The 26,441-nt window shown below is 39.1% G+C and overlaps 3 protein-coding genes and 1 long non-coding RNA gene across 8 annotated transcripts; 3 read left to right on the forward strand and 1 right to left on the reverse strand.

The window, feature by feature from the left end:
- Positions 1-2,177: 2,177 nt before the first annotated feature.
- Positions 2,178-8,277, forward strand: LOC135678113 (5-methyltetrahydropteroyltriglutamate--homocysteine methyltransferase 2-like). The gene is made up of 14 exons (XM_065190512.1): positions 2,178-2,327; positions 3,749-4,102; positions 4,187-4,274; positions 4,711-4,838; positions 4,930-5,121; positions 5,200-5,402; positions 5,482-5,645; positions 5,830-5,910; positions 5,988-6,154; positions 6,238-6,343; positions 6,523-6,773; positions 6,872-6,944; positions 7,509-7,637; positions 7,723-8,277. Exons 2-14 carry the CDS (start codon positions 3,753-3,755, stop codon positions 8,089-8,091), a joined length of 2,301 nt encoding a protein of 766 aa, XP_065046584.1. The 5' UTR covers positions 2,178-2,327; positions 3,749-3,752; the 3' UTR covers positions 8,092-8,277.
- An 811-nt stretch (positions 8,278-9,088) lies between these two features.
- Positions 9,089-15,597, forward strand: LOC135678114 (double-stranded RNA-binding protein 1-like). 2 transcript variants are annotated; one of them, XM_065190513.1, is made up of 5 exons: positions 9,089-9,475; positions 11,459-11,691; positions 11,774-11,993; positions 14,211-14,384; positions 15,012-15,597. In XM_065190513.1, exons 1-5 carry the CDS (start codon positions 9,217-9,219, stop codon positions 15,449-15,451), a joined length of 1,326 nt encoding a protein of 441 aa, XP_065046585.1. In that variant the 5' UTR covers positions 9,089-9,216; the 3' UTR covers positions 15,452-15,597. The 2 variants fall into 2 exon arrangements, with proteins under 2 accessions (XP_065046585.1, XP_065046586.1); XM_065190514.1 differs by having other exon boundaries at positions 15,015-15,597.
- A 544-nt stretch (positions 15,598-16,141) lies between these two features.
- LOC103990915 (uncharacterized) lies at positions 16,142-17,677 on the forward strand. 2 transcript variants are annotated; one of them, XR_010514818.1, is made up of 3 exons: positions 16,142-16,258; positions 16,339-16,488; positions 17,200-17,677. It is a non-coding gene; the product is annotated as an uncharacterized LOC103990915 (long non-coding RNA). The 2 variants fall into 2 exon arrangements; XR_010514817.1 differs by having other exon boundaries at positions 16,155-16,488.
- A 99-nt stretch (positions 17,678-17,776) lies between these two features.
- Positions 17,777-25,828, reverse strand: LOC135678115 (calmodulin calcium-dependent NAD kinase-like). Of its 3 annotated transcripts, XR_010514816.1 has the most exons (11): positions 25,691-25,828; positions 25,390-25,581; positions 24,524-24,747; positions 24,371-24,429; positions 23,673-23,882; positions 23,104-23,233; positions 22,315-22,643; positions 22,105-22,246; positions 21,747-22,033; positions 21,225-21,630; positions 17,777-19,107 (listed from the first exon to the last, which is right to left on the reverse strand). XR_010514816.1 is itself a non-coding variant. In XM_065190516.1 (10 exons), the coding sequence occupies exons 1-9, from the start codon at positions 25,698-25,700 to the stop codon at positions 21,794-21,796; spliced, it is 1,536 nt and encodes a 511-aa protein (XP_065046588.1). In that variant the 5' UTR covers positions 25,701-25,828; the 3' UTR covers positions 17,777-19,107; positions 21,747-21,793. The 3 variants fall into 3 exon arrangements, 2 of the variants coding, with proteins under 2 accessions (XP_065046588.1, XP_065046587.1); XM_065190516.1 differs by lacking the exon at positions 21,225-21,630; XM_065190515.1 differs by lacking the exons at positions 17,777-19,107; positions 21,225-21,630 and having other exon boundaries at positions 21,658-22,033.
- Positions 25,829-26,441: the final 613 nt, after the last annotated feature.

The raw sequence follows: 26,441 nt of genomic DNA on the forward strand, positions 1-26,441 counted from the left end.
CAATTAGTTTGAAAGTTTGAATCAGAATATTATGTATGATGTGATTTGAAGTTTTCAGGGATTGTTATCTCATGTATATGAAACTCTCAGCTTTACGAGCAACTTTCTAGCCAAGTCACTGGAGTTGGAAGATGAGTAAAGGTTTGATAATTCTCTCTTTTTTATCTTTCGTAGAAAGATGTCATCTATCTAACCTGACTTGTATGTTCCTTAGAGAGTCCTCCATGGATTACCTACTACAAGTTTGGCACACCTACAAAAGTCCCCCTGATTTCTAACAGGTGAATAACATTGCATCTCATTCTCCATTCTCCTTTTTCATGTGACAGCTAATTGTACTCTGCAATCTAAATGTGCTTACCAACTCCTTGGGAGTTGGATGTGACAAAGGAAGAGCTACTGGTCATGAACTAGTAGTGTTCATGAATTGAGGGAACCTTTCCTTTTAATAATCATGATAGATGGATAGTTTCTCTAAGGTTTTATTTTTCTGGGTCAAATAATGGATCAATTATTATTATTATTATTATTATTATTATTATTGGATTTTTTTTTTTTTTTGCATTTAGACAGACTCTCACAGTAATATTAAATCAATACAACTTGAATATTCGAGGAATCTTAAGGTTTTCTTATCGTTTATGACTCCATTATCATATATTAAGAAAGCTATCTACTTATCTTTCAAAAATTAAATAAAAGATTATTTATCTTCTTTTATATTTAGACGACTCTTTTGATTGTGTTTAAATTTTATTTTTTTATTTTTATTTTTTATCTTAAAAATAATACTATATGTACCAAAAGGACATTTATCTTTGACCAAGCTCTTATATTTATGAACTGAAGAAAACAAATGAATTGATCCACATGAAGGGGTTTTGATCAATAACTCCTTCTACTCCATTGCCCACTTACAAACACTTTGATCAAGAAAAAAGCCACAAAACATTCAGAATATTCCAAGGATTCCTTGAATCAGAAGGCCATCAGACCATTCAACCTGGCTGGTTGCTTGTTTGGTCACAGCACAGTCAACTTTCTTCAGATACAAATCAACACAGCAGACTACATGACAACAGTCCAATTCCATGTTTACTGGACTCGGATACAGTCTAAGGAACACTGAGCCAAATGAAGCCTGGAATTAGTGTCAGCAAAATCATTGAGCACCATATTTGATATCAACCTTCCACAGAAATGGTCAAAGCATTGAAGAGACAGAAAGAGAGAGGATTTGTCATGGTAGGCAGTGGCAGAGCACTATCTCACCAACCCCATTCACCTACTATCCCATCATTTTCTCTTCAAATGTTATTTTATGTAGTTGTAGGAGACCTAAAAATCTTTTGATTTTTACACACAAGTCATCTAAATATTAGTATTTATATGGAAGTCATTGTGATTTGTTTTGACTGATGGTGATTCTTGAGGTTGCTGCTGTAAGATTGGTAGTCTGCAACTTGGATGGAAGTAAATTTATTAGCTTAAGGATAGAGATGCCATCTTCTTGTCCAATGAATAATTAATCAACTCAATTGATAAATCTGAACCACTAACCAAAAAAAAAATCCACTTATTATAACCTTATAAATCAACTTAATTATTTTCAAATATGTAGAACCAAACATTACACTTTACATCCTCATCAAGATTCACTTGATGCTCCAATTCCAACAAATTACATATGAACATGGAGATCTCATATATTAGATGTCATTTTACTCATCATTTTGCTTTGGTTTCACATATTATCTCACATGTTTTTTTTCTTCTAATTATGATCTTAATTTCATAAAAAAAAATATGGGATTAAAAAAAATTCACTTGATGAATAAAGATATGATGATAAATATGAATCTTTATATGCACAAGAGGAATACACCTACAATATTTTTCATCAATCTCAATCAGAGGATCAAATTTACACAAAGCAAAAAAAAAAAAAAAAAAGGACTTGCATATAAAAAACAAATTGAGGGGCTAATGTTCAAAATCAAATGATTAAAAAAGCCTATTAGAAAAATATTAATCTTTATTTTTTAATTATAAAAAAGTTATTTTTACTATTTATGATAATTTGAAACTTTAATTGATATATTTTTGAAAGTATTAATTTGGTTAATTGGTAAGAATTTTTGATAGTTTATGATTCTATATTTTAATTTTCCTGTGTTGTTGGCTGGTGTGATATAGAGAATCTGACTGCTGTGTCACTTCTCGCCACTATAAATACTCCCCGCTGATCTCCTCTCACCCTCGCGCTCCTTTGCCATCCTCTGCTCTTGTGCCGTTCTCTGCGACCGCTTCATCAGCCGCCCTACGAGGTGAGAGAGCTCCTTGTCCCGCGATTCACTCTGCTCCACTGACTCTGTGCTCTTTCGGCTTGCTCGTGGCCTTGTTCTCCCGCTTCTTCCGTCTCTCTTTGCTCAAAGAGGGCTCCTTTTTGAGTTGGATTCGATCTAGAACGACTCTGGATTCCTTTTCTCGGGTTTTGTTTGGTTAGTATGCCGCTCTGTTTCTTGGCGCTGGATCTATTGCTTGCTTTTCTTGGATCTTTGCCCTTTGTTCCGCCGAAGTTGACACCTTTTATCGGGCTCGTTTCTGGTTTGGTCATGTGCTCTGGATCTGTTTTGTTTGGTTGTGGATCTTGATCAGAGTAGCGTGCTTCCTCTTGGATCTGGTTTTGCATGTGTGGTTGCTTGTAGATCTGGTGCCGAGCCGATTGGATAAGCTTTTAATCCTACCTTTTTGGAGTATGTTAGATGTCAGATCCGCAGCTTTCGTATTAATTTGGGTTTCTGGTGGTCAAGATGAGTAGATCTGGTACTCTTGAGTGTAAAATTTGGGCCTTTTTCTCTGATTCATGTGTTATAATTTCAGAGTGGTGTTTGAGTCTTTCGACTGTCTATCGCTTGTTTACCATTAGCTATTCACAATTTTTTGTTCATTTTCAATGTTTATTTACTTGTTTGGAAAACTTATTGTTGGAGTTTAAATATGAGTTGGGTTCTTTTCTTTAGAACATGGAACCCTATCATCGGTGATAAAGCTCATTTTATATTAGTCTTCCCATTGAGGGGGATTTAGAACTTAAATGTAATGTTGGGCCCTTTTGCTTGTACCATAAGTTTGCACTTGGATCCACATCTCAAGCCTATGAATCTTTCATTTGTCATGCACATGTGGGGATGATGTTGGAGTTTAAATATATGATTGCATTTTGCTTGCACCGTTTTCTTGCGCTGGATCCAAGCCGTCAATTTTTTATTGGGCATGCATGTGAGGGATGCTAGAATTCAAATATTATTTTGTTCCAGTCTGATCAGTTCAAGCTTTCAGTATAAGTGGTAACCCTACTCATCATTTACCACATTTATTTTGGGGAGTAAGCTGGTTTATAATTAACCTTTTCTAACTTTTTCCCCATGTGGTTTTTGATATATTCTTTTTTGGGAGTATAAATCTCTGTATTTTCATTTCTCTAAGTGTTCTGATCTTGTTTCGGTCTCCAGTTATTTAAGTAGGTTAACTGTCATAAAAGACCACAAATGACCTTGCTTGTGAATTTTATACAAAGCAATGAATTCTTACTATATATGTGTTTATTGAGTTCTTCGTGAGAGAATTGATCATATATGTTTTCTCCCAGTGAATTTTATTTGTTCCATTCTTGTTGTTTTACTATTTTTCTGGGATACATTAGATTGTCGTCATTTATTTAGCTTTTTCTTCTCTTTATATGTAGAAAGATGGCCTCACACATTGTTGGATATCCTCGCATGGGTCCTAAGAGAGAGCTCAAGTTTGCATTGGAATCCTTTTGGGATAAGAAGAGTAGTGCCGATGATTTGCAAAAGGTTGCAACTGATCTCAGGCATTCCATTTGGAAGCAAATGGCTGGTGCTGGGATCAAACACATTCCTAGCAATACCTTCTCTTACTATGATCAAGTGCTTGATACCACGGCAATGCTTGGTGCTGTTCCTGAGAGGTACAATTTCACTGGTGGAGAGATTGGGTTCGATACCTATTTCTCTATGGCCAGGGGAAATGCCTCTGTGCCTGCTATGGAGATGACCAAGTGGTTTGACACCAACTAGTAAGCATCTTCAGCAGCCCAACATCTAAACTGGATTATTGATTTTGTTTTATGGATGACGTTTAACATTTTCTCTTAATCTAGTCACTTCATTGTTCCTGAGTTGGGTCCAACCACAAAGTTCTCCTACTCTTCTCACAAGCCAGTGTCTGAATACAAGGAGGCAAAGTCTGTAAGTAATTGGATCCTTTTTTATTTCTTGACTTATTTTGTCTGATTATCTAAGTGATACAATGTACATGACTTAATTATACAAGCCAGTGATATTAAGATGCCTAATAATGGCCTGACTTTTTGAATCAGTTAAAACTGAGTGTTCCATTAACATGAATTGTAAAGCACTGTAATTCTTCTGTGGTTATATCAAATTCTCAAATTGTGACCTACGAGTTTCATTGCATAGAGCTTTTTAGCCTTTCATCTGTGTGGCACAAAAGCCGTAAAGGTGAAAATATTTCCATGTTTGTCCAATTACTCTTAGCTCTCGAGACTATACTAATTCTGATTGGAGATAGTTGTGAAAGCTTCATAATCTTAACTTCTATTTGTATACTTCAAATCCAGTTTAAACAATAATTAAATTTGCTATGTTTGTCCCATTCATGCAGCTCGGAATTGAGACAGTTCCGGTGCTTATTGGTCCTGTGACTTATTTGTTGCTCTCAAAACCTGCTAAAGGTGTTGAGAAATCATTTTCGCCTCTGACACTTCTTGGAGATATTCTGCCAATTTACAAGTAAGGATCCATAATAAGTTTCTAAGATACTAGTTTGATTTCTTTTTTTCTTTATCCTTTAGTTCTATACTTAAGATATCACCATAAACAGGGAAGTTATCACTGAGCTGAAGGCAGCTGGCGCTTCATGGATTCAGTTTGATGAGCCAACCCTTGTAAAGGATCTTGAGTCCCACCAATTGGAAGCATTTACAAAGGCCTACACAGAACTAGAATCATCATTGTCTGGCTTAAATGTGCTTGTAGAGACATACTTTGCTGATGTACCTGCAGAAGCCTACAAGTTAGTTTGTTCTTATTTTGATTGATGTACCATAGAGCATAATATTTGGAAGAGATTGTCATTCTTTTGTTTCTTTAGGACCATCACTGCATTGAAGAGTATCTCAGGTTTTGGATTTGATCTTGTGCGTGGAACCAAGACACTTGACTTGGTCAAAAGTGTAGGCTTCCCTGCTGGCAAGTATCTTTTTGCTGGAATTGTGGATGGAAGGAACATCTGGGCTAATGATCTTGCATCCTCTCTCAGTACACTGCAGGCTCTTGAGGCCATTGTTGGCAAAGGTATTTATTTTCACTTTTATATCTTTCCAGCAACAATTCTTTTGAGTTGCCACTGATGGTATGTGCTGGTTGTCTATAGACAAGCTTGTTGTCTCGACTTCATGCTCTCTCATGCACACTGCCGTTGACCTTATCAATGAAACAAAATTGGATAGTGAGATTAAGTCTTGGCTTGCTTTTGCGGCACAAAAAGTGGTCGAAGTGAATGCATTGGCAAAAGCATTGGCTGATCAGAAAGATGAGGTCCTTATATCTGTCTCTGATTTCAACTTTGTCATCTTTCCATACATTTTATTGTTATGGTTGTAGATTTATAATAATTACCCTATTTTCATAACCACCTTTTCGATCAGACATTAGTTGAGACCTTTTTTGCATGCCAGTGCCGATTAGGTTAATTTCTTCACTGTTGATTTTGCATAAGCAGGCTCTCTTCTCGGCAAATGCCGCCGCTCAGGCTTCAAGAAAGTCATCTCCTAGGGTGACCAATGAAGAAGTTCAGAAGGCTGTAAGTATTAAAATATTCAAGTTACTTATGATTTCTAAGAATGGCTTAAGAAGTTAATGGTGGCATTTGCCTTGCAGGCTGCTGCTTTGAAGGGCTCCGACCATCGCAGAGCTACAAATGTTAGTGCCAGGCTAGATGAACAACAGAAGAAGCTAAACCTTCCAATTCTGCCTACGACCACAATAGGTTCATTCCCACAGACAATGGATCTTCGAAGAGTCCGACGTGAATACAAGGCAAATAAGTAGGTGTTCTCTAATAAATTGCCAAATTTCTTTCAATCTTTGACTCTTGTATCTACTCTCGGATTCATCGCCGCATTTGCAGAATCTCTGAGGAGGAGTACGTGAAGGCCATCAAAGAGGAAATTAACAAAGTTGTCAAGATCCAAGAAGAACTTGACATTGATGTCCTGGTCCATGGAGAGCCTGAGGTGAGCATGTAGGAAGATTATCTAGTTCTAGTTTAGGAAGATATGATGGTTAACTAGAGCAGGATTAAACAAGATTAAATTTAGTGCATTGCTTATATTATAAACTTGTAACATCATTCCTCCCAAGGACTCAAATTTCTGGTTTCTAAACTCCAGTCTATTTGCTTTTTACAACACAGAGAAACGACATGGTTGAATACTTTGGGGAACAGTTATCCGGCTTTGCATTCACAGTCAATGGCTGGGTGCAATCTTATGGGTCTCGATGTGTTAAGCCTCCCATCATTTATGGCGATGTTAGTCGTCCCAAAGCGATGACTGTCTTCTGGTCCAAAATGGCTCAGAGTATGACTGCTCGCCCAATGAAGGGAATGTTGACTGGCCCTGTCACAATTCTTAACTGGTCATTTGTTAGGAATGACCAACCAAGGTGGGCTGAATTTCCTGTTCTGAATATAGACCTTAAATTCTGAAGATTTACTATGTTCTGTCTATCAAATTCATAGCATCATATGTGCTTGCCACCAGGTTTGAGACTTGCTATCAGATTGCTCTTGCCATCAAGAAAGAAGTTGAGGATTTGGAAGCTGCTGGTATTCAGGTAAGTGTTTTATTTCTTGACAAATTTGTTTAAAACCATGGTTTGAACTTTTGCATAATACTGCTGCATCTGAGAAAAGCTAACTATTAGCTGTTTCTGGCCCAAAACCTGATTGTCTGGAGAACACAATAATAACTCTGTCCAGGCTTAATCAATATCTGAAACTATTAAATCAGGTTCATTTGATCATAAACACCCAGGGAAAATGGGTGAGTAAGCTGTGTAGAACACTTTCATCTTAAAAATCAATAAAGATGCCTCAACCCTACATTTTTATGGCCCAGAAGTGCATATATATGTGCACACAAACATCAATTACAAATTGAAGGTATTGATGACTAAGAGCACCTTGGCATTGCTAATAAATTTTAGTCTCTGTGCTTCGTGGCTATCATTTATTTGTACTATCACAGATTCATAAATGATAAAAGGTTAAACAAAGCTAAAATTTGTTTGGGACCGAGGTAACAAAGTTAGGACAGGTTCATAAATGATAAAAGGTTAAATTATTTCTTCACTTTTGTCTTACCCAAAATTTAAGGCTCTTCCACTGCTAATATGCAGGTTATTCAGATTGATGAAGCAGCTTTAAGAGAAGGCCTTCCTCTTCGCAAGTCGGAGCAGGCTTTCTATTTGGATTGGGCTGTCCACTCCTTCAGAATCACCAACTGCGGTGTCCAAGATACCACTCAAGTATGCTCAGCGATCTTTCGGGATATTAGAAATATGGTTTTCCATGATTAGGCTCTCTCGTCTAACATCGACGCTTATCGTACAGATTCACACCCACATGTGTTATTCTAACTTCAACGACATCATTCATTCCATCATCGATATGGATGCCGACGTGATCACAATCGAGAATTCACGCTCTGATGAGAAGCTTCTCTCTGTGTTCCGTGAGGGAGTGAAGTATGGTGCTGGTATTGGTCCCGGGGTGTATGACATCCACTCTCCCAGGATACCATCCACAGAAGAGATTGCCGATCGCATCAACAAAATGCTTGCTGTTCTTGAGACCAACATTCTCTGGGTTAACCCCGACTGCGGGCTCAAAACCCGCAAATATGCCGAAGTCAAGCCTGCTCTTACCAACATGGTTTCTGCGGCCAAGATTCTTCGCACCCAACTTGCCAGCGCCAAGTGATGACTGACCAACCTAAGCTAATCAAGAATTCTCTACTTTTGTCCAATAATATTAATCCGAGTTGTGTCGAGCCGTGCTGGTTGTAGGGATATCAGGTTTATGTTTTATTAGTTCTTCTATTTGCCTAAGTTGTCTTGTGGACTTTCCTACATTTGAAATCCAACAGAAATGAGATTGTGGGTGTGATATTTGTTTTTGATAACCTAAGGAAGCTTATGTTTAATGTGTCGACTTAATAAAGAATATAGATCATTTGGTTCATAATTATTCTCTGAGTTAATCGAATCATGGCTAATCGGAATCGTTACATAAAAATCGACTTCAACTTACAAAACCTATGTTTAATTTCTCTACCATAATTAGCTTAAACAACACTATATATCAAGGAGAAGGAAGTTAAGAACGATAGCAAATCATGATTAGGATGCTATTTTCTAGTCTTAGAAATAAATTTGTTTCATGCAAAATGGGATTCCTTATGAGCCCTTCTTTCTTTTAATTATTTTTCCCTCCTCAAAATATTACCTAATAGAAAGATTTAATTAAGTTGATTGAGGCTTATGTAGCATAATGATGAGAGTCGCAATCATGATTTGTCTTATTCATTCATACTTATGTATCGATCAACTATCAAATCTATCGATACATGATACATAAAGCGATGTACTGCTTATACTGAGTAAAACATTATGGTATAATAAATCTTGATCATAACTATCAACAATCAAACTCGAAATATCATGTTATTCTTAATTTATTCATATTTAATATGAAGATAATATTTTTTTAAAAAAAATAAAAATTAATTTTCCATTTGATATATTTTTTATATTGATATATAGGTTTCCGTATCAGACATAAATTATTAGTTAATAAGGCGATAATTTGGATTCCACCAAAAACCAATGAGAATTAACAATGGAACTGAAGGCTATTTTGGTCCATCCATCTTTTGCAACCCCCACTCATATTATATGACCCCTCTCTCTCTCTCTCTCTCACTCTCTCTCTCTCTCTCTCTACAAAGGTCTTCCCCAGTCTTCCTTCGCGTCCAATCAACGCCATTTGCATTAAGCCTTTGGGTGTCTGGCTGTCGCTAGGGGGCGATCGGAGGACGACCGACCCATGGACAAGAGCCGGCTGCAGCAGCTCTGCCAGCAGCGGCAATGGCCGTTGCCGGAGTACGCTATCTCCCGGGAGGGCCGCGACCACGACCCCCACTTCCGTGCCACGGTCACCGTCAACGGCGTCGCATTTCACTCCTCTGACGACTCCCGAACCATCAAGGAAGCCCAGAACAAGGCCGCCCAGGTTGCCCTCGAGCAACTCCCCGAAACGGCGCCCCCGCCTCCCACCCCTTCCGCGTCCCTTCCTCCGGCCCTCGGTGAGTTCGCCGCTTCTTTCGGAGCGTGGATTTTGTTGTGAGACGCCTGTTGTTTTGCTCCGTGGTGGTTCTTCGTTAGACGGATCGCACAAAGATGGCATTTTTCGGCGGTTTGGTGGTGTTGGCTTTAAGTTGGAAGCTCTAGTTTGTTTCAAAAATGGTTCTTTTTATCCGAGGGAGTGGAGCTTTGAGGGACACCGAGCATTTGGAGGAATAGTTCTTGTCTTGTTTCTCTTCCTTTCTTCTTTTATTTTGTTGATTGCTGGTGTCTGTTGGTATTCTTCTGTTGGTGCTTTAAATCGCTGAATATTGTCTTCCTTAAAACTAAAAATTTAAAAGACTCTTTGATACTCTAAAAGAAGATTATAATTGACACTGAAAGCACTTTTAGCGTGACATACTTTTCATAATTATTTCTTATACTTGTAGTGGAACATTTATATCAACGCTGAGGTGTGATGAACTGTGATTAATCTCTTGAGGTGAAAAGTGCTCGGTAGAGATTCCACATAATTATGTTCTCATATAACTTCTTTAACTTAAGCTGGTTGCTCGGCTTCTGTTTGTTGATATGCACTTCTTTTAACGTGTTCTTGTTTAATATTCCACATCATTCTCCGAAAGAAGTCTTGTTTAATTGGCTAAAGAAAGAATTATAAGCTTGGTCATCTTGTGTTTTTTTGACATTGTGGAACACATAGATCGTTCCTGTTCACGTTTAAATAGTTCATTGGTTCCAATAAATGATATTTGTTTTCCTTTCCTTTTACAATTTACAGAAGATGGTTAAAAGTATAATTTACACTTGCATTTGTCATTAATCAACGATTAGTTGATGAAAGCTAGTTGATTTATTATGTGGATACATTTCTCATTATTGTTGAAAATTATCTTCCAGAGCACATCTAGTTTCCTTCTGCATATTTTCTGTTAACAGTAATCAAGTACACACTATGTTTCACGCCACAATCTCATTTCCTTTTTTGGTGAGGATTTCAATTTGGTTTCAGTTTCTAAATGATCTTACCCTAGTTCCAAATCTGATACATTTCGAAAGGAAGTGATATGTGTTCATATCCTTCCAAAGCAAGTCAGATGCCATACTGTGATACAGGCATCGCCAATGCCGTCACAACTTTTTTGATAAAGATGCCATACCCTCATTAAAATATAATTTTTCACCCATGCCAAGTGGTGGGATAGAGCAAAAGAAAATTTAAGTCATTGGTTTGGAAAAAGTAAACAAATTGAATTAGATGGTTTGTTATGCAAAAGCTCAGTATCAGAGTGTAAGTTAGCATTAGAAGATTTGATTCTCTTAGCTATGTTTTGATGCACAGAGCTTGATGAGGTTCAAGCCTTAATTGCCTAAAGGGTAACTAAAAGTGACAAATTACTGCCTGTGAAATTGTAAGCCTTAATAGTAATGTAGCAGATGGTTAATTACCCTTACTGAACACTGCTCTAGTCTTGAACATGTTTGCTTTTTATGACAACTGATGTTAGAGAGAACATGTATATATATGTTATTTTATGTATGGTAGATTGTTATGGTCAGTTATACAGGGAAATCTGCTGGATTAGTTATAACACATGCCATGATATAATAGATGCTTGTACTCTGTAAGATATCAGGCTTATGATTGCAATCATGTAAAATGGCTTATATGTGCAGATAAATACTTGATTTTATTAAATCAATCTGTGCTGTTCGGAAGGGCTAATTAGACTCGTAGAAAACTATAAATTTGTTTTCTACAAGCACAAGAGCAATGTTAAAATATTTTCTGGAAGAACAAATAAAAAAAATGTACATGTATCAAAATGTTTTAAGCTTTGTAGTTTGTATTGTCTGTGGTATGACGAATAATTTCAGTAGATATCACAGCTTCTAGTCACTCTATCATGTTCACCATTGTAACTGTGCCCCATAAATTACTCAAATCTTTTTAATAAGAAGGGCTTGTACTGAATTTCTTGCAGAGAAGCAACTTTCACATAAGAGCCATCTTCAATCTTATCTGCAAAAGAATAATAAAGGCCTACCAACATATCAGTCTGTTCCTGATGGTACTCCTAGTCGTCGTTTTAAGGCTACTGTTAAATTTGATGGGGAAACATTTGAGAGTGCAGGATATTTTCGCACAGTTAAGGAAGCTGAACAATCTGCTGCAAAAATTGCGTTGATGTCTTTGTGTGTGGCAGGAAATCAACAGGCAATTGACAAGCCTTTCTAAACTTATATTTCTATTTTAAGCTGTTGTGCTAAAGATCGAGTTGCTCTGTTTTATTTTGCAGGATTATTCTGGTGTTTACAAGATGCTTTTGCAGGAGTTGGCACAGAAAAGAGGGTTGTCCTTGCCGAAGTACACCACAACCAACTATGGTGAAAGCCATATGCCTACTTTTTCCTCTAAAGTAGAGATCAAAGGTGAACTTTTTCAAGGAGATGTAGCGAAAACCAAGAAACAGGCAGAGAATAATGCTGCAAAGGTTGCTTTGTCTCAACTTGAAGAATGTAAGTTAGTGGTCGTTGTACAAGGAGACGATTCTACATTTTGTAGATCTTTGTTTAGTGGTAGTGTTATACATTTCTATATAACCTGCTGTAGGTTCATTGGACTCTCTCTCAAGAGTTGGTTAGTGTTATAGTGTAGCTATGTCAGCATGTTGACACAAGGAAAGCATGTAAATTTCGCAAGAGGTTAGGGCTGTTCAAAGGTCATATGATGGCACACCTGCTGCAAACCATATGGATATGAAGTCCAACAGAAACTAAATCGGTACAACAATAAATTCTAAGGTGTAACTAATGTTGTGGATGAATAAGGATTAACGTTAGGAACTTTTGTTTGACAAGGAGACCAAGGGATATATATTCAGATCAAAAAAGGTTCAAACATGTTTCTTGGTAGTGTGGTCAGACTTCAGATATAACAAACTGAAAGCAAGAGGCTTCTGCAAACAACCAATTCTGGAGAAATAGAGAAGACAGTGTTGATTGCTTGTTGGAGATTTAAAAGGTCTTGGACTGTTAAACAGGAAAATTACATTTTGCTGTCCTGTAAAATCATATTGCATCATCTATTGGCCAGAGAATCAACAATTAATTTGTCCAGGGAAAGCAATTAAGAAATAGTCAGTGATATCATAAATGTCAAAGTCAAGCCTTGGCATTTTCTATTTATTCAGATCCAAGTAAGGTGTAGAAGGAAGCATGCAGGAATCTGGTAGTTATTCGCAGTTCATAGGATCAAAATTCATGCTATAGAGATTGGTTCTGATGCAGAAAATTAAATTGACGGTGCAAAATTACTAAGAAAAGAAGAACAGAGAATAAGATTTGTGACTAGATTCATTTTGTGTCCTAGGAATTATCCAAATGAAAGTGTAGGAAAGCCAAGTCGATATCATTGTTTCTTTTTTTTAGTGCATTGATCAGGATGTGGTTCAGGTGTGTGAGCCATGCACACAGTGTAGGAAGGCCAGTAGCATATACACCTTATTAAAGTGAAGATTTTTAATGTCAAAATTTTGACATTTATTCTTTCACCCACGATGATCCTTCCTATTATACTTCAGAGTTCATAAGATATGTGTGTATGGGTCACAAAGTTGATGCATATTAGTTAGCTGGTCCATATCTTTCCTTTACCTTTTCAAACTGAAAGTGACAATTGTGGAAGGCTTCTTAAAGTATCCAGATTTCTGTTGCTTATATTCTCAATGCTGAAATTTGTATGATTAAGTTAGACAATTGTGGGGCTTTGGCTAGTTGTACATGGCTAGTCATGCATTCTAAGAGATTTTTTTTGTCTATTGCTGCTTGCTTACTGCAATGTTTCTATATTTACCATATTTCCTGAGTATCTTGGTTTGGTGTTTTATTGAAGAAACAAGACAAGAATTAGTAATATGCCTCTTTAATGCAGTTTTTTTTTTTGGATTAAGGATGGGATAAATAATCCATGAATTTATTAAGAATAAAATAGTTGCATGCTAGAGGACGAAAGAAAACAGAAACAAAAAGAAGAGGAGAAATAGAAAATGACAAAATGTAAGCACAAGCCAGTAGGGCCCAAGATGAGGTTGAAGGCTGCCAGGTAATAATAGGTCACAGTGAATCTCTAGTAAATGACAAGTCATATTGTTTGTCACTGACCTGCAATTAATCTGCATGCCCATACCTGAAGCATTAATCATGCCGCACAAGTCAAATTCAACCGCATAGAGTCAGTGAACATAGTCTGTTGCACTCTCCCATGATGCACTTGAGAGTGAAACTTTCCAAGTTGCTCCAATCTATAAGAGAGGGCAGCCAAACACTGGCAGCAAACATGAAGTCCAGGAAGAGGTCGTCAATGTTCTACAATTGATGGCATCTTTCATTTAAACATCTGTGATTTTCTGCATATTCCCATGTCTTTGTCACTAATGTCTTGATAATTTTCATTGTGATGCTTTAGAGTTTAGAATTTTCTTTTTATAATTGCAGATATTTTACCTTATGGAAATTGGGAGTCATGCTGAGAGATCTTTTATTTTCTACAACTTTTATAAGCTATAACTTGTGGTGTTTTTGTTGAACTAGTTCGGTGGTCTTTGATTTAGTTTTCTTTGGAACTTTGTTTGACACAGTAAGGATTATAGATGCTGTCTAGCTTTTTTTTGACAGTGGTAATAAGGTAACAACAACCTGGATTCAACAAGTTTAATTGGACTCATTATCTTGCAGGCAGAGCAAACAGATTTTCATCCGATCTTGTCTCAAAATGGCAAGTGAACATTGAATCTGAACCGCCTACTTCAAGTGTGAAGCCAATAGTTAACATGAACTCTCCGAAGCCAAGTTCTCTCTTGATACCAGCATCACAAATCGATGCCAAAACGACGGTTGACATTATTGCAGGTGATACTTTGGTGATACTCTGTTCATTTTTATACTTTAGTTTATGTACACATCCGTATTCACGAATTTGTAGATATCCGAGCATTACAAGAATTATGTTCCTTGCTCTGATTGCTCTTTTATCCAGTGATTTCGCATCAGGTGGCCCCCATCTACATTGATACTTTGAATGCCTTCATTTTATATAAAAGGACACCAGAAAAATGTCAAGAAAAAAACCTAATTTTCCTTCCACCGATATGCCATAGGTTTAAATCTTCAAATGATAGGAGGTGTTCTGCATACTGCAGAAGCCATTCAGACTATATCCAGGATAGAGAATACTTCATATCTGTTGTGTTCACGACGGTTGAATAACTTTTGCATTAGAGATACATGCTTCATCCATATAGATTGACATTAATCTTGCACCATCAGTTTCTCCTTGGTATGCTTGCTGTTTGTCTATGCTGAGATAAGCTGCCTTGCATGTTATACATGTGGCAGCATACCTCTTTAGTTGCATTCATGGATGGGAAGAAGCTGAGACTATATCGACTAACATACTAACATACGTGGTGTATACAGTGGAAACATTATTTGATACATATTTGGTAAATCTGACTATGATTAGGTAAAATTTTGCAGTAGATCATGGGGCGACTGCTTCTATATCAAATGCAACTCCAGTGAGTGGTCAGATAACTAATTCAACTGATGAAGTCACGGGCATTGATGGTTCCTACCATCATTTAACTTTCTCTACAGATGAGCCTGAGATTACAGCCAAGAAAAAGGACACTGTCGCCGCCGTTCAGGATCCAGAATCTGCAGATGTTACGAAGAACGGAGAAACTCTGCGAGGTGCCGTGTCTGGAGGTGGGAGCTCCGCTCTTTCCTCAAATTATAATTTCCATAAATTCCATCCCACAACCACGAGCGGCAAACTTCCTACAGGCAGTACTTCATCATTGTTGCGTAATAGAGTGCAGGTCTATCCGCGCAAATCTGACTTGGTTTTGCCTGAAGGTGCAGTTCCTTTACCTTGTAGTGATGATAGCTGGGTGGCTGTCAGCTTAGATTTCTGAAATTATGAAGGCAATTGCAATCCACGAGGATCTTGTCATGTTTTAATGTCAGACAATGTTCTCAAACAGAGCTTTTCTTGCTCTTAAATCTGTCTGCAGATGGTTTTCCAGTGTAATCATATTTGCATGATGAACTATTATGAATCTGTGAATCTGTGCATGGTGACCAGATTTCTTGCTCTAAATGAACTTCTACTTTACATTTCACAGGCAGACCACTTGAAATGATAAATAGCTGATCCTGATTACCATGAAACTTTGTTTGCAATTTATATTCTGCAACAACATGATATTATGGATATTTGCAAGCAGTACACCCCATAGAATAATTTTTTTCTCTGACTGGAATCTAGTCTTATTTCACGCAAATATTTCACAGTACAACCCCCAAAGCATGAACTCAGCTTGAAATACTTACAGAGTTCCTCTTTTTTCTATTCTCAAAGAATGACATATATTTCTTATGCTAAAAGAAATAACAATCTAAAGAGCATGGAATTTGTTCATCGAGACCCACATGCTGCTAATATGATCTAATAAACGGAATGGTTTTGAAGTTTGGCAAAGCTTCTTTTCTTGAACCTATGAAAGCACACCACTTTGCCCACAACGAAAGTGATGTGATGCTTGCCATGGCCTGTGATTTAAAGCATCAAACAAACATGCTAAGAAGAGCAAGGAATAAAAACCATTGTACCTGAGACTTGTATCCTTTGCCAAAGTGTTGTTGTGTATTTATATGGAATCGATGACATGAGACTTCTCTGATTGATCCAAAAGATCATCTGGCTACAGAAGATGAACAAGGTTTGAAACCCAGCAACATTCTTGTAGTCGAGAGTTCTACCTTTTGCAAGTGCTACTTTCTTCTTCTTTTTTTTGTGCAGAATTGATGGCAGGATTGATTCAGAAGAGAAATAGTCTGATGGAGGAGGTGCCTGCAGCTGCATTGCGGCCTCGCCGGTACACCGATTTCAAACCGCAGCATCGATGGTTCTCAGATGAGAAATGCAAATCCCTAATTGTTGAGTTACCGGGTATGATTTATTTTTTTCTTTTCTCGCTTATATTGAGAAAAGTTAAATTAACTCGATGCATAAGCCTCCTACCAATATATATATACGATGCGATAGGCGAGAGGACATGCCTCATCCACTTTTAGCGATATTCCTTAAGAGAGAGACGATGAGAGATAAGAGTTGCTCTACATATGCGTCGATGTCGACGTAATTGATGAGCGATGAAAGGACCGTCGATATGCATATGCCGAGAGGTGTCCCTCGACAACTGTGTTGACCACTCTGCATTGACGTCGGTATTGATACAGATACAAAGCGACTATCTCTCATCCTCGCTTTTCTCATCTACAATAATCACCCACAGCCCCTAGCGACGACATCGTCCACCACAATTAACCGAAATATTAAAATTATCTTTTTATTTTTTATTTTTATATTTTTATTAGTAAAACCGACGATGTTATTAGTATAAATAGATTTAAATATTTAATTTTTATAATTATAAGAACGTCGATGTAACTTTTTAAAGTGTAGAGATTGAGATACTAAAGATAACTAATAACTACAGAAGATAATTTGTAATTAGCCTTAGTATATATGTTTTATAGTGGCTGCCTACCAAAATTTCATCTCATGATTTAAACTTATCATCCATTAGTTCTTGCAAAAAAATTTACATGCATGCGTGAATTTATTATTTTATAGTCTCTAATCTTTCAAAGGACGCAGGATTCGAGCAAGAAAAACTCATCCTTCTCATCGACACCTGCCATCGACTAAAGCTCAAAGGCGAGCGGCACATCGAAGGCGATCGATGGAGTCGATTCGACATGGTCGTTCGCGCTCCAAAACACTACAACACCGAACTAGTCACAGCCAAGTTCGACCCAGACAACGGCCTTCTCTGCGTCACACTGCCTGACTCAGCCTCTAAGCCTCCGCCGGCACCGGCGACAGAATGCAGCGACCGAAGAAGAAGAAGGCTACAACCGAAGGCCTCCTTTGCCGTCCATTACAAATTGAACAAGGCATGGGAGAGGCTGTGCAAACTCTTCTGCTTGCGGATCGAAGTGAATGACTCGTTTAAGAGAGTGGATTCCGTAAAGCGATGAAACCGTGTAATGAAGTGCAAGTGTTTAGCTTCTGTTGGAACCAAAGACTGTAAGACGTGCAAGTGTGTGTGACCATGAATTCTTCTTCTTCTCCATCCTCAACTCAAAGCCATCTACTTGCATCACAAGAAAACATTTTTGACACAATTTGCACATTCTCTCCTCTTTAAATACAACCTCAGCATAACAATGTATTTGGTGCCGCAGCCAATTTAGAACATCATTTAGATTAAGCAAGCTAGAATTTTATATGTCTAAACATAGTTTATATACAACAACAACAACAACAACAAAAACTGTAAATCCTAACAATTTGAATGTCGATTTTTATATAAAACATCTTAATAAACACCGAGACTGCTAAGCATCCTGCGGTAAGAGACGTCAAACCAATACATCTCCAAGTAGAACCACATCAAAAGTTAGTGACTTTCAACATAATTGGTCGTTTTGAAATCACAGTCCTTTCTACGGTCGATGTCCGCTATTGCCACTTGCATCTTGTTGTAGCCGTTAGGATCTGTGCCTGCAACAAGAACTTATCATTCCACTCTCCAAACAAGAAGAGGCTACGCAAGGCTGAGTTCAGAATCCATGCTGGGTTCAACCCATCCTTAGACATCCTTATATCCATGGCACCAAAATTCATTGTGAAAAAACGAAACATAAGTGGCCCTTAAACTCTGTTAGATTGACTCTATCATCCGCATATGAGGGATAACCAGGGGGGACAGGAATTGCTCTGGACTTCTCGTCTCTTGGATTGAAGAAAAATAAGTGTTGCAGATGTGAGGTCCGAAGCAACTTGGATATCTTCCAGGACACGGCTCCATCAAAGTAAGTAGAGTAAGCAGTGTGATACGTCACAGGATAAGGTGAAGTCCTCTTCCACCACCCTCCAACCAGGCATTCCTAAGACGAGCACCTCCATACCCATCGACATAATGCAGGCACTCTCTTTGCACCAATGGAACACGTACCAAACCAACTCATACTTTCTTGTACGAGGATCGAATCCAAACCCAAGGTGGTCAGAAAAGTCTTCCTGTAACAAGCAACTGTTGCTGGGTCTCAGCAAACTCTTAAAGCTCTCTCGTGGAGGAATTACACACATGTTTGAGATTCAGTGGTGATGATGAGAAGCCCGTCGCAGTGAAGAAGCGTACCAATGTATACTGCTGGTGTACGAAGCTTTATTCGGACCATGAAGCTGGCCACTGGGCTGACCTCCCAGTAAGCATTTGACCTGATGTCGTGTTGGAGTTTGGGCTTATGGCATAATGGAACAATTGACCTAGTGGGTATCATGATCATCATAGGGTTGTTCTTGGTGCGATGCAGATAAGCACGGATGAATTAAGGGTCAGAGATCATGGCATGACAAGCTTTGCCGACTAGCTTGAACCTCGGGAGAGATTTGACAGGGAGTCTTCCCAGTATATTCTCACTCAGGTGCAAATGGTGCACCGAAGTGAGCTTTCATTCTCCCATCTCGTTTTATGAGCTCTTTTATCTGCCATTACTCCTATGGTCCAAAACAACTTGATGAGACGTACAAAGATCATATGTCAAAAAAATAAGCAAAAACAAACAAACATGATCTACTTCCAATATAAGGAATGCAAATTAAGGCATCATGCAATACAAGAAAGAATGAAAGAAACAAATAAAGATCATACATCAAAGATAATAAGCAAAGGCACAAACAAAAATGATCTTCCAACTAGAAGAACATGAATTAAGGCATCAATCAAACTAAAAGGAGAAAAACACAAATGAATCAATATCATACATCAAAGAGAATAATCAAGAAGATAAACACACTAGGTAAGTGCCAAACTGTTGGTTGTAGACCTGAACAATGGATACAATAGCAACCTACTGACAACTGGCAGTCACTGTACCTTAAACTTTTCTGCAGCTTTGGTGGTGGGTGCATCCATGACAACAATCATAACCAAAGATGGAAGCCATAGATGCCTTATGCGCAGGTATCACCACCATCCAACAGCGAAGTATAAAGATAAGGGGAAGGAAGGAGATGCAACAAAGGCAAACCTGTGGCTGCCTGACACCCGAATCAATGCTGGTACAGTTGATTCCAAGGAGTGAGATGCTGCAGGAACTATCTAATCCCAAGTATTTATTTCTTTTTCTCTCCTCTTCCTCTCATATATGTGTGAAATTGGTCGTGTTAGTAGAAATAGGCAGCAAGAAAATCAAAAGATTACAAACTTATTGTACCAATTATATGTAGTTAAAAAATAACACGTAAACCAATAGGTTACAGCTACAAGATTCCTTAACAATTTTAGCTATATTGCAACCTACGTATCTCATTATTGAGATTTGACTGCCACTGGGACCCAATGCAGAGACACGGCATCAACCTAAATAAGGCCATATTTGGAAAGTTCAATGCTTTCCACATTAGAAAATAGATCATACTTTGAATGCAGTAGAATATGGTCATGTAGATCATGACAACTACCAGTATGTCTTTGTTGAAACATCCTGGCGGTTAGCACATTTGTTGTGCGGTTAATAGGTCATGAAGTTGAGACAATTTAATAATGTTTCGTACATTAATTTAGTGCAATGCAAGAAAAATAGTCTAAAAGGAAAATTCTGGCGAGCAGAAGCGTCCACGATATTGACCTATTCCAATATCATCCCAGGCTGGTCTGATTTTGTCTAAAACCTCTCGCTTTTATAGTTAGAAATCGATTGGGGTCATCTAGAATCAATTGGAAGCTATAGGAGTTAACCAACTTTGACTGATTAAAGCCAATTTGATATCCTAAAAAGAATAAAAACCTCAACTCACTTAGAGTTTTCTCCATACTAGATATATTATCATTAAATTTCTAAAACCTATATTTCAGCAGAAAGCACCCTCCATGTTAAAATTTGATCTGATATAAACAAAGGGTTTATGTGATCATATATCACATTTATTTAAAAATATACAAATGAAAATGAATTGGATGCATTAAGCACAAATAATTTGGGAATAAGTTGTAGCAGAGTTTTCTGGTAAATATATCAAAAGCATCAAGATCGTCGATATTAACAAATGATCAAATATATGGAGCAATCAACTAACAGAGAATTTTCTAGTAAAACAAATAAAAGCTAGCAATTAACCATAACAAAATTTAAAGTACAAAACATGTTCAATAATAGCTACAGCAGCAAGATACAACAATACTTATACAACAGTAACACATAACAGGGTTTAATTACACAACAATAATGCATAAAAAGAGTTACATTCTCCCATCTTAGTTATTCAGTAAAATGCAATAGATGGTTAATCAATCTTATTAATAATTCTTGTAATGATTAATCATATTCCTAAACCCTATCTTCTTCGTGTACATACAGCCATATAGCATTAAGTAGCAGAAAATCGTATGTGTCCTTCAATAGTGTGCAATGTCTTAGAGGAGAAGTGAAGGACGGCGAAAAAGAGGGTGGTTAGCAGAGAGAAAGAAGGAGAGGAGAGAAGATCCACCAGAAGTCGGAGCGGCGAGAAGATACGGCAAGCGAGGCGGCGTGACGAGGCGCGACGTGCGGCGGCGAAAAAGAGGGCGGTTAGCAGAGAGAAAGGACGAGAAGCGGCGAGGAGAGACGATCTACCAGAAGGCGGAGCGACGAGAAGATGCGGCGAGACGAGGCGACGGGGTTCTCTTAGCAACAGCTGGCGCGATCGAAATGAGTCGACCGAGTCGAACCTATCGGCCGTCGATTTAAACGGGCAACAGCCAACCAAGACCGACCCATTGGAGTTGGGTTGGCCTAATGGGCTAATGGGCTAATGGGCTAATCAGTATTGTTCATACTGAAATATTTGTGCGAAATAAGACTAAATTATTGTCACAGGAAAAATTGAAGTAATATAATATATATATATATATATATATATATATATATATATATATATGTGTGTGTGTGTGTGTGTGTGTGTGTGTGTGTGTGTGTGTGTGTGAAGCTTCTTCCTCCATCGTTTCACGTTATCCTCGAGCTATAACGAGTGAGCCGAAAGCTTGATGGAATACATTCAATGGACAAGTTTAGCAGCAAAGCAGTCCTTTGGTTGAGAGGGATGGAACTTATGACATGTTCGCACAACGGAAACACGAGTCTGGTTTCTGTAGTTACCTTTGCTCATACGATATATCTATATCCAGTATTGCAGATCGAGTGAGTCATGATCCACGACTCTCGATCGCTTTGACGGCCGCCTTCAGTTCTTGCTGGATCAGTGTTCTCGTCGGCGACATCACCATCTCATTCCAAATCGAAGCAGACCCACAACTGGTGTTGGACCGAGGGTAGAGTTGATAGATGGAATCGGCCTCCTCGTTTAACTCTTTCACGTTCTCCAGGCAGCTGATCTCTCGGGGATCTACCAGCAGACTGCTGCTTCCGTCTTTCCACCCTATCAGCTGTGATAAGTGGTGATGTCTGAGCTTCCACAGGGGAGGAGGGGCGGTGAGAGAAGAAGAGCTCGACTCACCTTGGCCGATCCCATGGTGTTGGTGGAGTAGAGCCTGGCATTGTCGACGAGCTGACAGTATCTTGGGAAGGCATTGGCGAACATGTGGTGGGACTTCAACTGTGACTTCACCCTGACTGCTCTCCCCATTATTATAGCTCTCCTGCCATTGAGGTCGGTCGTAAAATCGAGCTCGAATTTAATTGGATTTTAGTTCTAGAGATGCAATACCTGATCCCTCTAACTACTGCGAGATAGGCATCACAGACAACTCCAACCAGCTCAATCCTGTAAGGCTTCCTGTCCTTGGACTTGTATTCTTCGTCTTCGTCGTCGTCGTCCTCTGCCGGTTCCCAGTAGTTCTCCGTGATGGTCCCGTCGTCGACGACTTTGTATCCGACTCCCATCCGGTAGCGCTGCCGGTGGACGTTCCGTGCCATGGCGATGGTTTGCTGCACGAATGGCTCCCACGAGAGGGTGCCATCCATGATCACGTCTCGACCTTCGTTCAGTGCGGTCACCAGGAGGGAGGAAGCCGCGTCTGTTGATGACTGGTGGACCTGCTTGCCATGGACGTGCGAATCTAGTTATTCTGAAAGCTACAGTCGATCTTGGATCAGGTGTTGATCTGAATCAATTTGCTCAACACAACATATGTCCTGAAAGCTAATCTTGTGGCAGGAATTAAGATGTGTCTTGAAAGCAAAGAACAGTACTAAAAGGTCTAGCGATGTTAATCACAGGATGCGGATAAGGTTTGAGTTGGAGTGCAAGACAACGAACATGCAGGATGATGAAAGAATAGACTGATGAGATAAGAATCCATGATGGGACCAATTTTCTTGAAAGCCACACTGGCGTTAAGCTTGCAATTTTGATTGTGATATGCTACCATTTTGATCAGAAGCAGCTATGTCTTAACGTGTAGGTCACATATTTCTCAAGAGCAGAGCAGCTAAAGAAGGAGACAAGCAGGTCAGATAAGATCTGTAAATGAAGAACAGCAGTAACGGTCAGTACCAGTTCAGCGGTCTGCAACATGTCGTTGTGATGGCCTCTGGAGCTGATGGCGCGGTAAATGACATCTGTCTCTTTAAACGCGTCGGCTTCCACCACCACAGCGTTCGCCGCCGCTCCGGACCAGAAAGCCCTGCGACCCCACAGGTAATCAGTCAATCAAGACAGCCTCTTCCAACGAAGTAACTTGATGAGTGAGCTTTGTCCAAAAGCTTTGCATCCATTCTTCCACTTATCCAGCAATCACAGTTGGACCATTACAATTCGATCTGGTTTAGCCTTAGCAGGATTAGGTACGCTTTCTCCTTCATCTGTCGCAGCTCCTGCATGTGCTTGAGCGTTGCCGCATGCCTCAGCAACCAACTCTTCCAACCTACCATTGTCTTGTAGTTCTGCACCAAAGGTGGTCACTTTCTGCTGAGGCAATGCTTTGGTCCTTTCCTTGTCCTTTTATTCTACTATTGTCATTCTGCTTGGTGTTTATAATCAAGGAGATCACGGCGTTTTGCTGTCTTAGTTGCATCTCCTGTTGTTGTTGTCTCGCAAAGAAGGGAAGGAACTAAGGAACTTACTCCTTTAGTATATCCTTGAGCACGGTGCTCTTGCCAGCTCCCATCCCACCACCCATCAGGAGCAGAACCGGGCTGCGGTCGGAGAGGGCCGCCGGAACCATGACGTCGGTGCAGCGGGATTCGATTCCGATGGCCTTCATCTCCTCCACCAGTGTAGAGAACACTCTTGTCACCTTCAGGTCTTTTGTCACCCTCTCGAACCTCAGTTTCCTGTGTTCAGCAATCAAACGACAAACACCACATCAGTGAATAATCGTACGAGTCTCCGTTTGGGCTGACATTCTCGATAACTTGTATTCGTCATCCATCAATTTACGACAGTGGAAACAGATTGATTGACACTTGTGAGGAAGTCCTTGAAACCCGCAAGCGGAAGCTATCACTATTTGTAGTTGGATGATGATGCACGGGAAGAAACTAGCGGGCCCGGTTATCAAACTGTGTTGAGATGGCTGTAAAACAAAGGATTCAACCTTATGGGTTTAAGAAACAAGACATCAAACAGGTAAGTTGGCATGGACATAAGATATAATTGGTCAGTGGGTTGAAAAGTCAAAGCATTGGCAGAAACACTATTATTTATGGGATAAACGTGCAAGAAAGTTCAATGATTAGCTTCAAATTAATCATATACAAATGTTATTTTTTGGTAGATTAAATTTCCCATGCAGATGATGATGGAGGAAAACAGTGCCTACCTTGTGGCCTCCATAACAAAATTCTTGAGCTTCTTTTTGGGGCTGTCAGCACTCAATACCTGTCCCCATAGAGAATATTATTAGCATATATACATAAACATACATGTATATGTATATGAAGAAAAGGATCAAAACAATGCTGTCAGTCATTACCTGACTAACAAGAAGAGTTGCATGGTTCCAGTGGAATGCAAAATAGGCCAGTATGCATTTGTCCAGCTCTTCTACAAGCTTCACATAGAGGGATTCAGGGTTTGGCTCATTGGCAAAGAAGGCAAATATGTTGTCCTCACACCCCTTATTTGTCTTGAGGTAATCACGTGCCAACTTGCAAAGCTGAGGGCACTCGTTCATGTCCTCAAACCCCATCTGCCTTGCTGCGAGGACATGACAAGAAGATGTCACATTTTACGGTGAGCTAAACGTGAAGGAAGGAGAACAGGAGAGCTCTTATTGGAAGCAGTGTAATGCAATGATGTAGGCCAATCAATTATGAACCGCCCATGTCTGGCTGTTGCGTTTCACTCCCGCAATCCTGCCAGTGTCCAAATTTACCTCTGTAAAATAGACATGGAAGAGGTTTGTGGATGCAGACTTTTTTTGGGGACAAAGCTGTTGAAAAATCTACTGAAAGATCTGAGTTGTTCAAGGTCCCATGTGACACCATCTTAATGAAATAAGAGAGAGAGAGAGAGAGAGAGAGAGAGAGAGAGAGAGTCAAGAAAGAAGAAGAAATGATCATGGACATCAGAAGGCAAAAGTAACACTAGAGGGAACTGAAAAGAGAAAGCCTAAATGGACATATAAGTCTTGAGAGAGAGAGAGAGAGAGAAGATATATTGACATCAGAAGGCAGTAGTGCTCCCATACGAATCTACAATAGAAGGTAGAATTTATAGAGAGAAAGGCAAAATATTGCAGTAGAGGAACCTGCAACAGAAACTATGGATGGATGTGAGCTTTCTGCCAGTTTAGGAAGGAAGAAATAGAAAAGTGCCAAAGTCGGATCATGCAATTACCAACATAGTGGGAGAACCGCTCTAGCTCCTCCACCCGGCCGGAATCCGTCAGCACCAGCCGTGGCATCAGCCTGAGATCCATCGTCGTCGTCGGCCGCTGCTTCCTCTGCCGGTGGTATCGCACCGCCGCCGCCGCCGCGCCTGCGACCGTGACCCCGAAGAGGTGGAGGAGGACGAGCTTGGAGATCCCATCTGACGACGGAGTCAAACGAGGCAAAGTTATGCCACTGAAGAAGAAGAAGGGATAGCGAAAGAGAGAAGATCCAAAAGAGAGTTATCAACAGAAGGAGATCCACCGTACCCTTGTGCATGACTGCGTCACCGGCCGATGGGCTTGAGATCCAAAGCTGCAAGCCCTGGCGCTGAGCGCGTCGGAGGAGAACGAAGGGTGGTGGAGTATGCAATGTGGGAATGGCTGTTGAGGTCAACGCTGCCTTCGCTTTATATTTGTTCGGCACTCGTTCTCATGCCATATGATTTATTTTTTATTTAAAAGATAAAATGAGGAATGCGAGATTCCATAATAAATTATTAAAATATTAATTAATTAAATTAATTAATATCTTATAAATATATCGGATGAGATTCTGAATCCTCAATATTTAATGGAAAAAAGGTTCAGTATATCATTATCAGAACAATATCTAAGATTAACGATTGGTCGGTGTCATCGATACCCAACCTATGTAGCTTCACATGCAATTTTGACCTGAAATTAATAGCTTGATGGTTATTTAGAAAATCAATATTAATAATTTATTACCACGATTTACACGCAAGATTATTTGAATTATAGAAGCATATACAAAATAAAAAAACCTAATTCGATTCAAACTAATGCAATGATCTCATTGGATTAATCTAGCCTCAAATTGTGACAATAATTGAGTGTGGGCATGAGCTGCCCCCATAAAATATTATCTAATTTGGGGGAAGGACCACAATCTATAGCTCTTGTAGAACATCTATGTCTCTTTGCTATTTTATTTCTTTTTGTGTGTGTAGGTTTGGCATGTGAAATCATTGTTGAATGGACTACAACTAATGCGAAA

The sequence above is a fragment of the Musa acuminata genome, chromosome BXJ1-7 (genome assembly GCF_036884655.1).
Source record: "Musa acuminata AAA Group cultivar baxijiao chromosome BXJ1-7, Cavendish_Baxijiao_AAA, whole genome shotgun sequence".
Taxonomy (NCBI): Eukaryota; Viridiplantae; Streptophyta; class Magnoliopsida; order Zingiberales; family Musaceae; genus Musa; species Musa acuminata.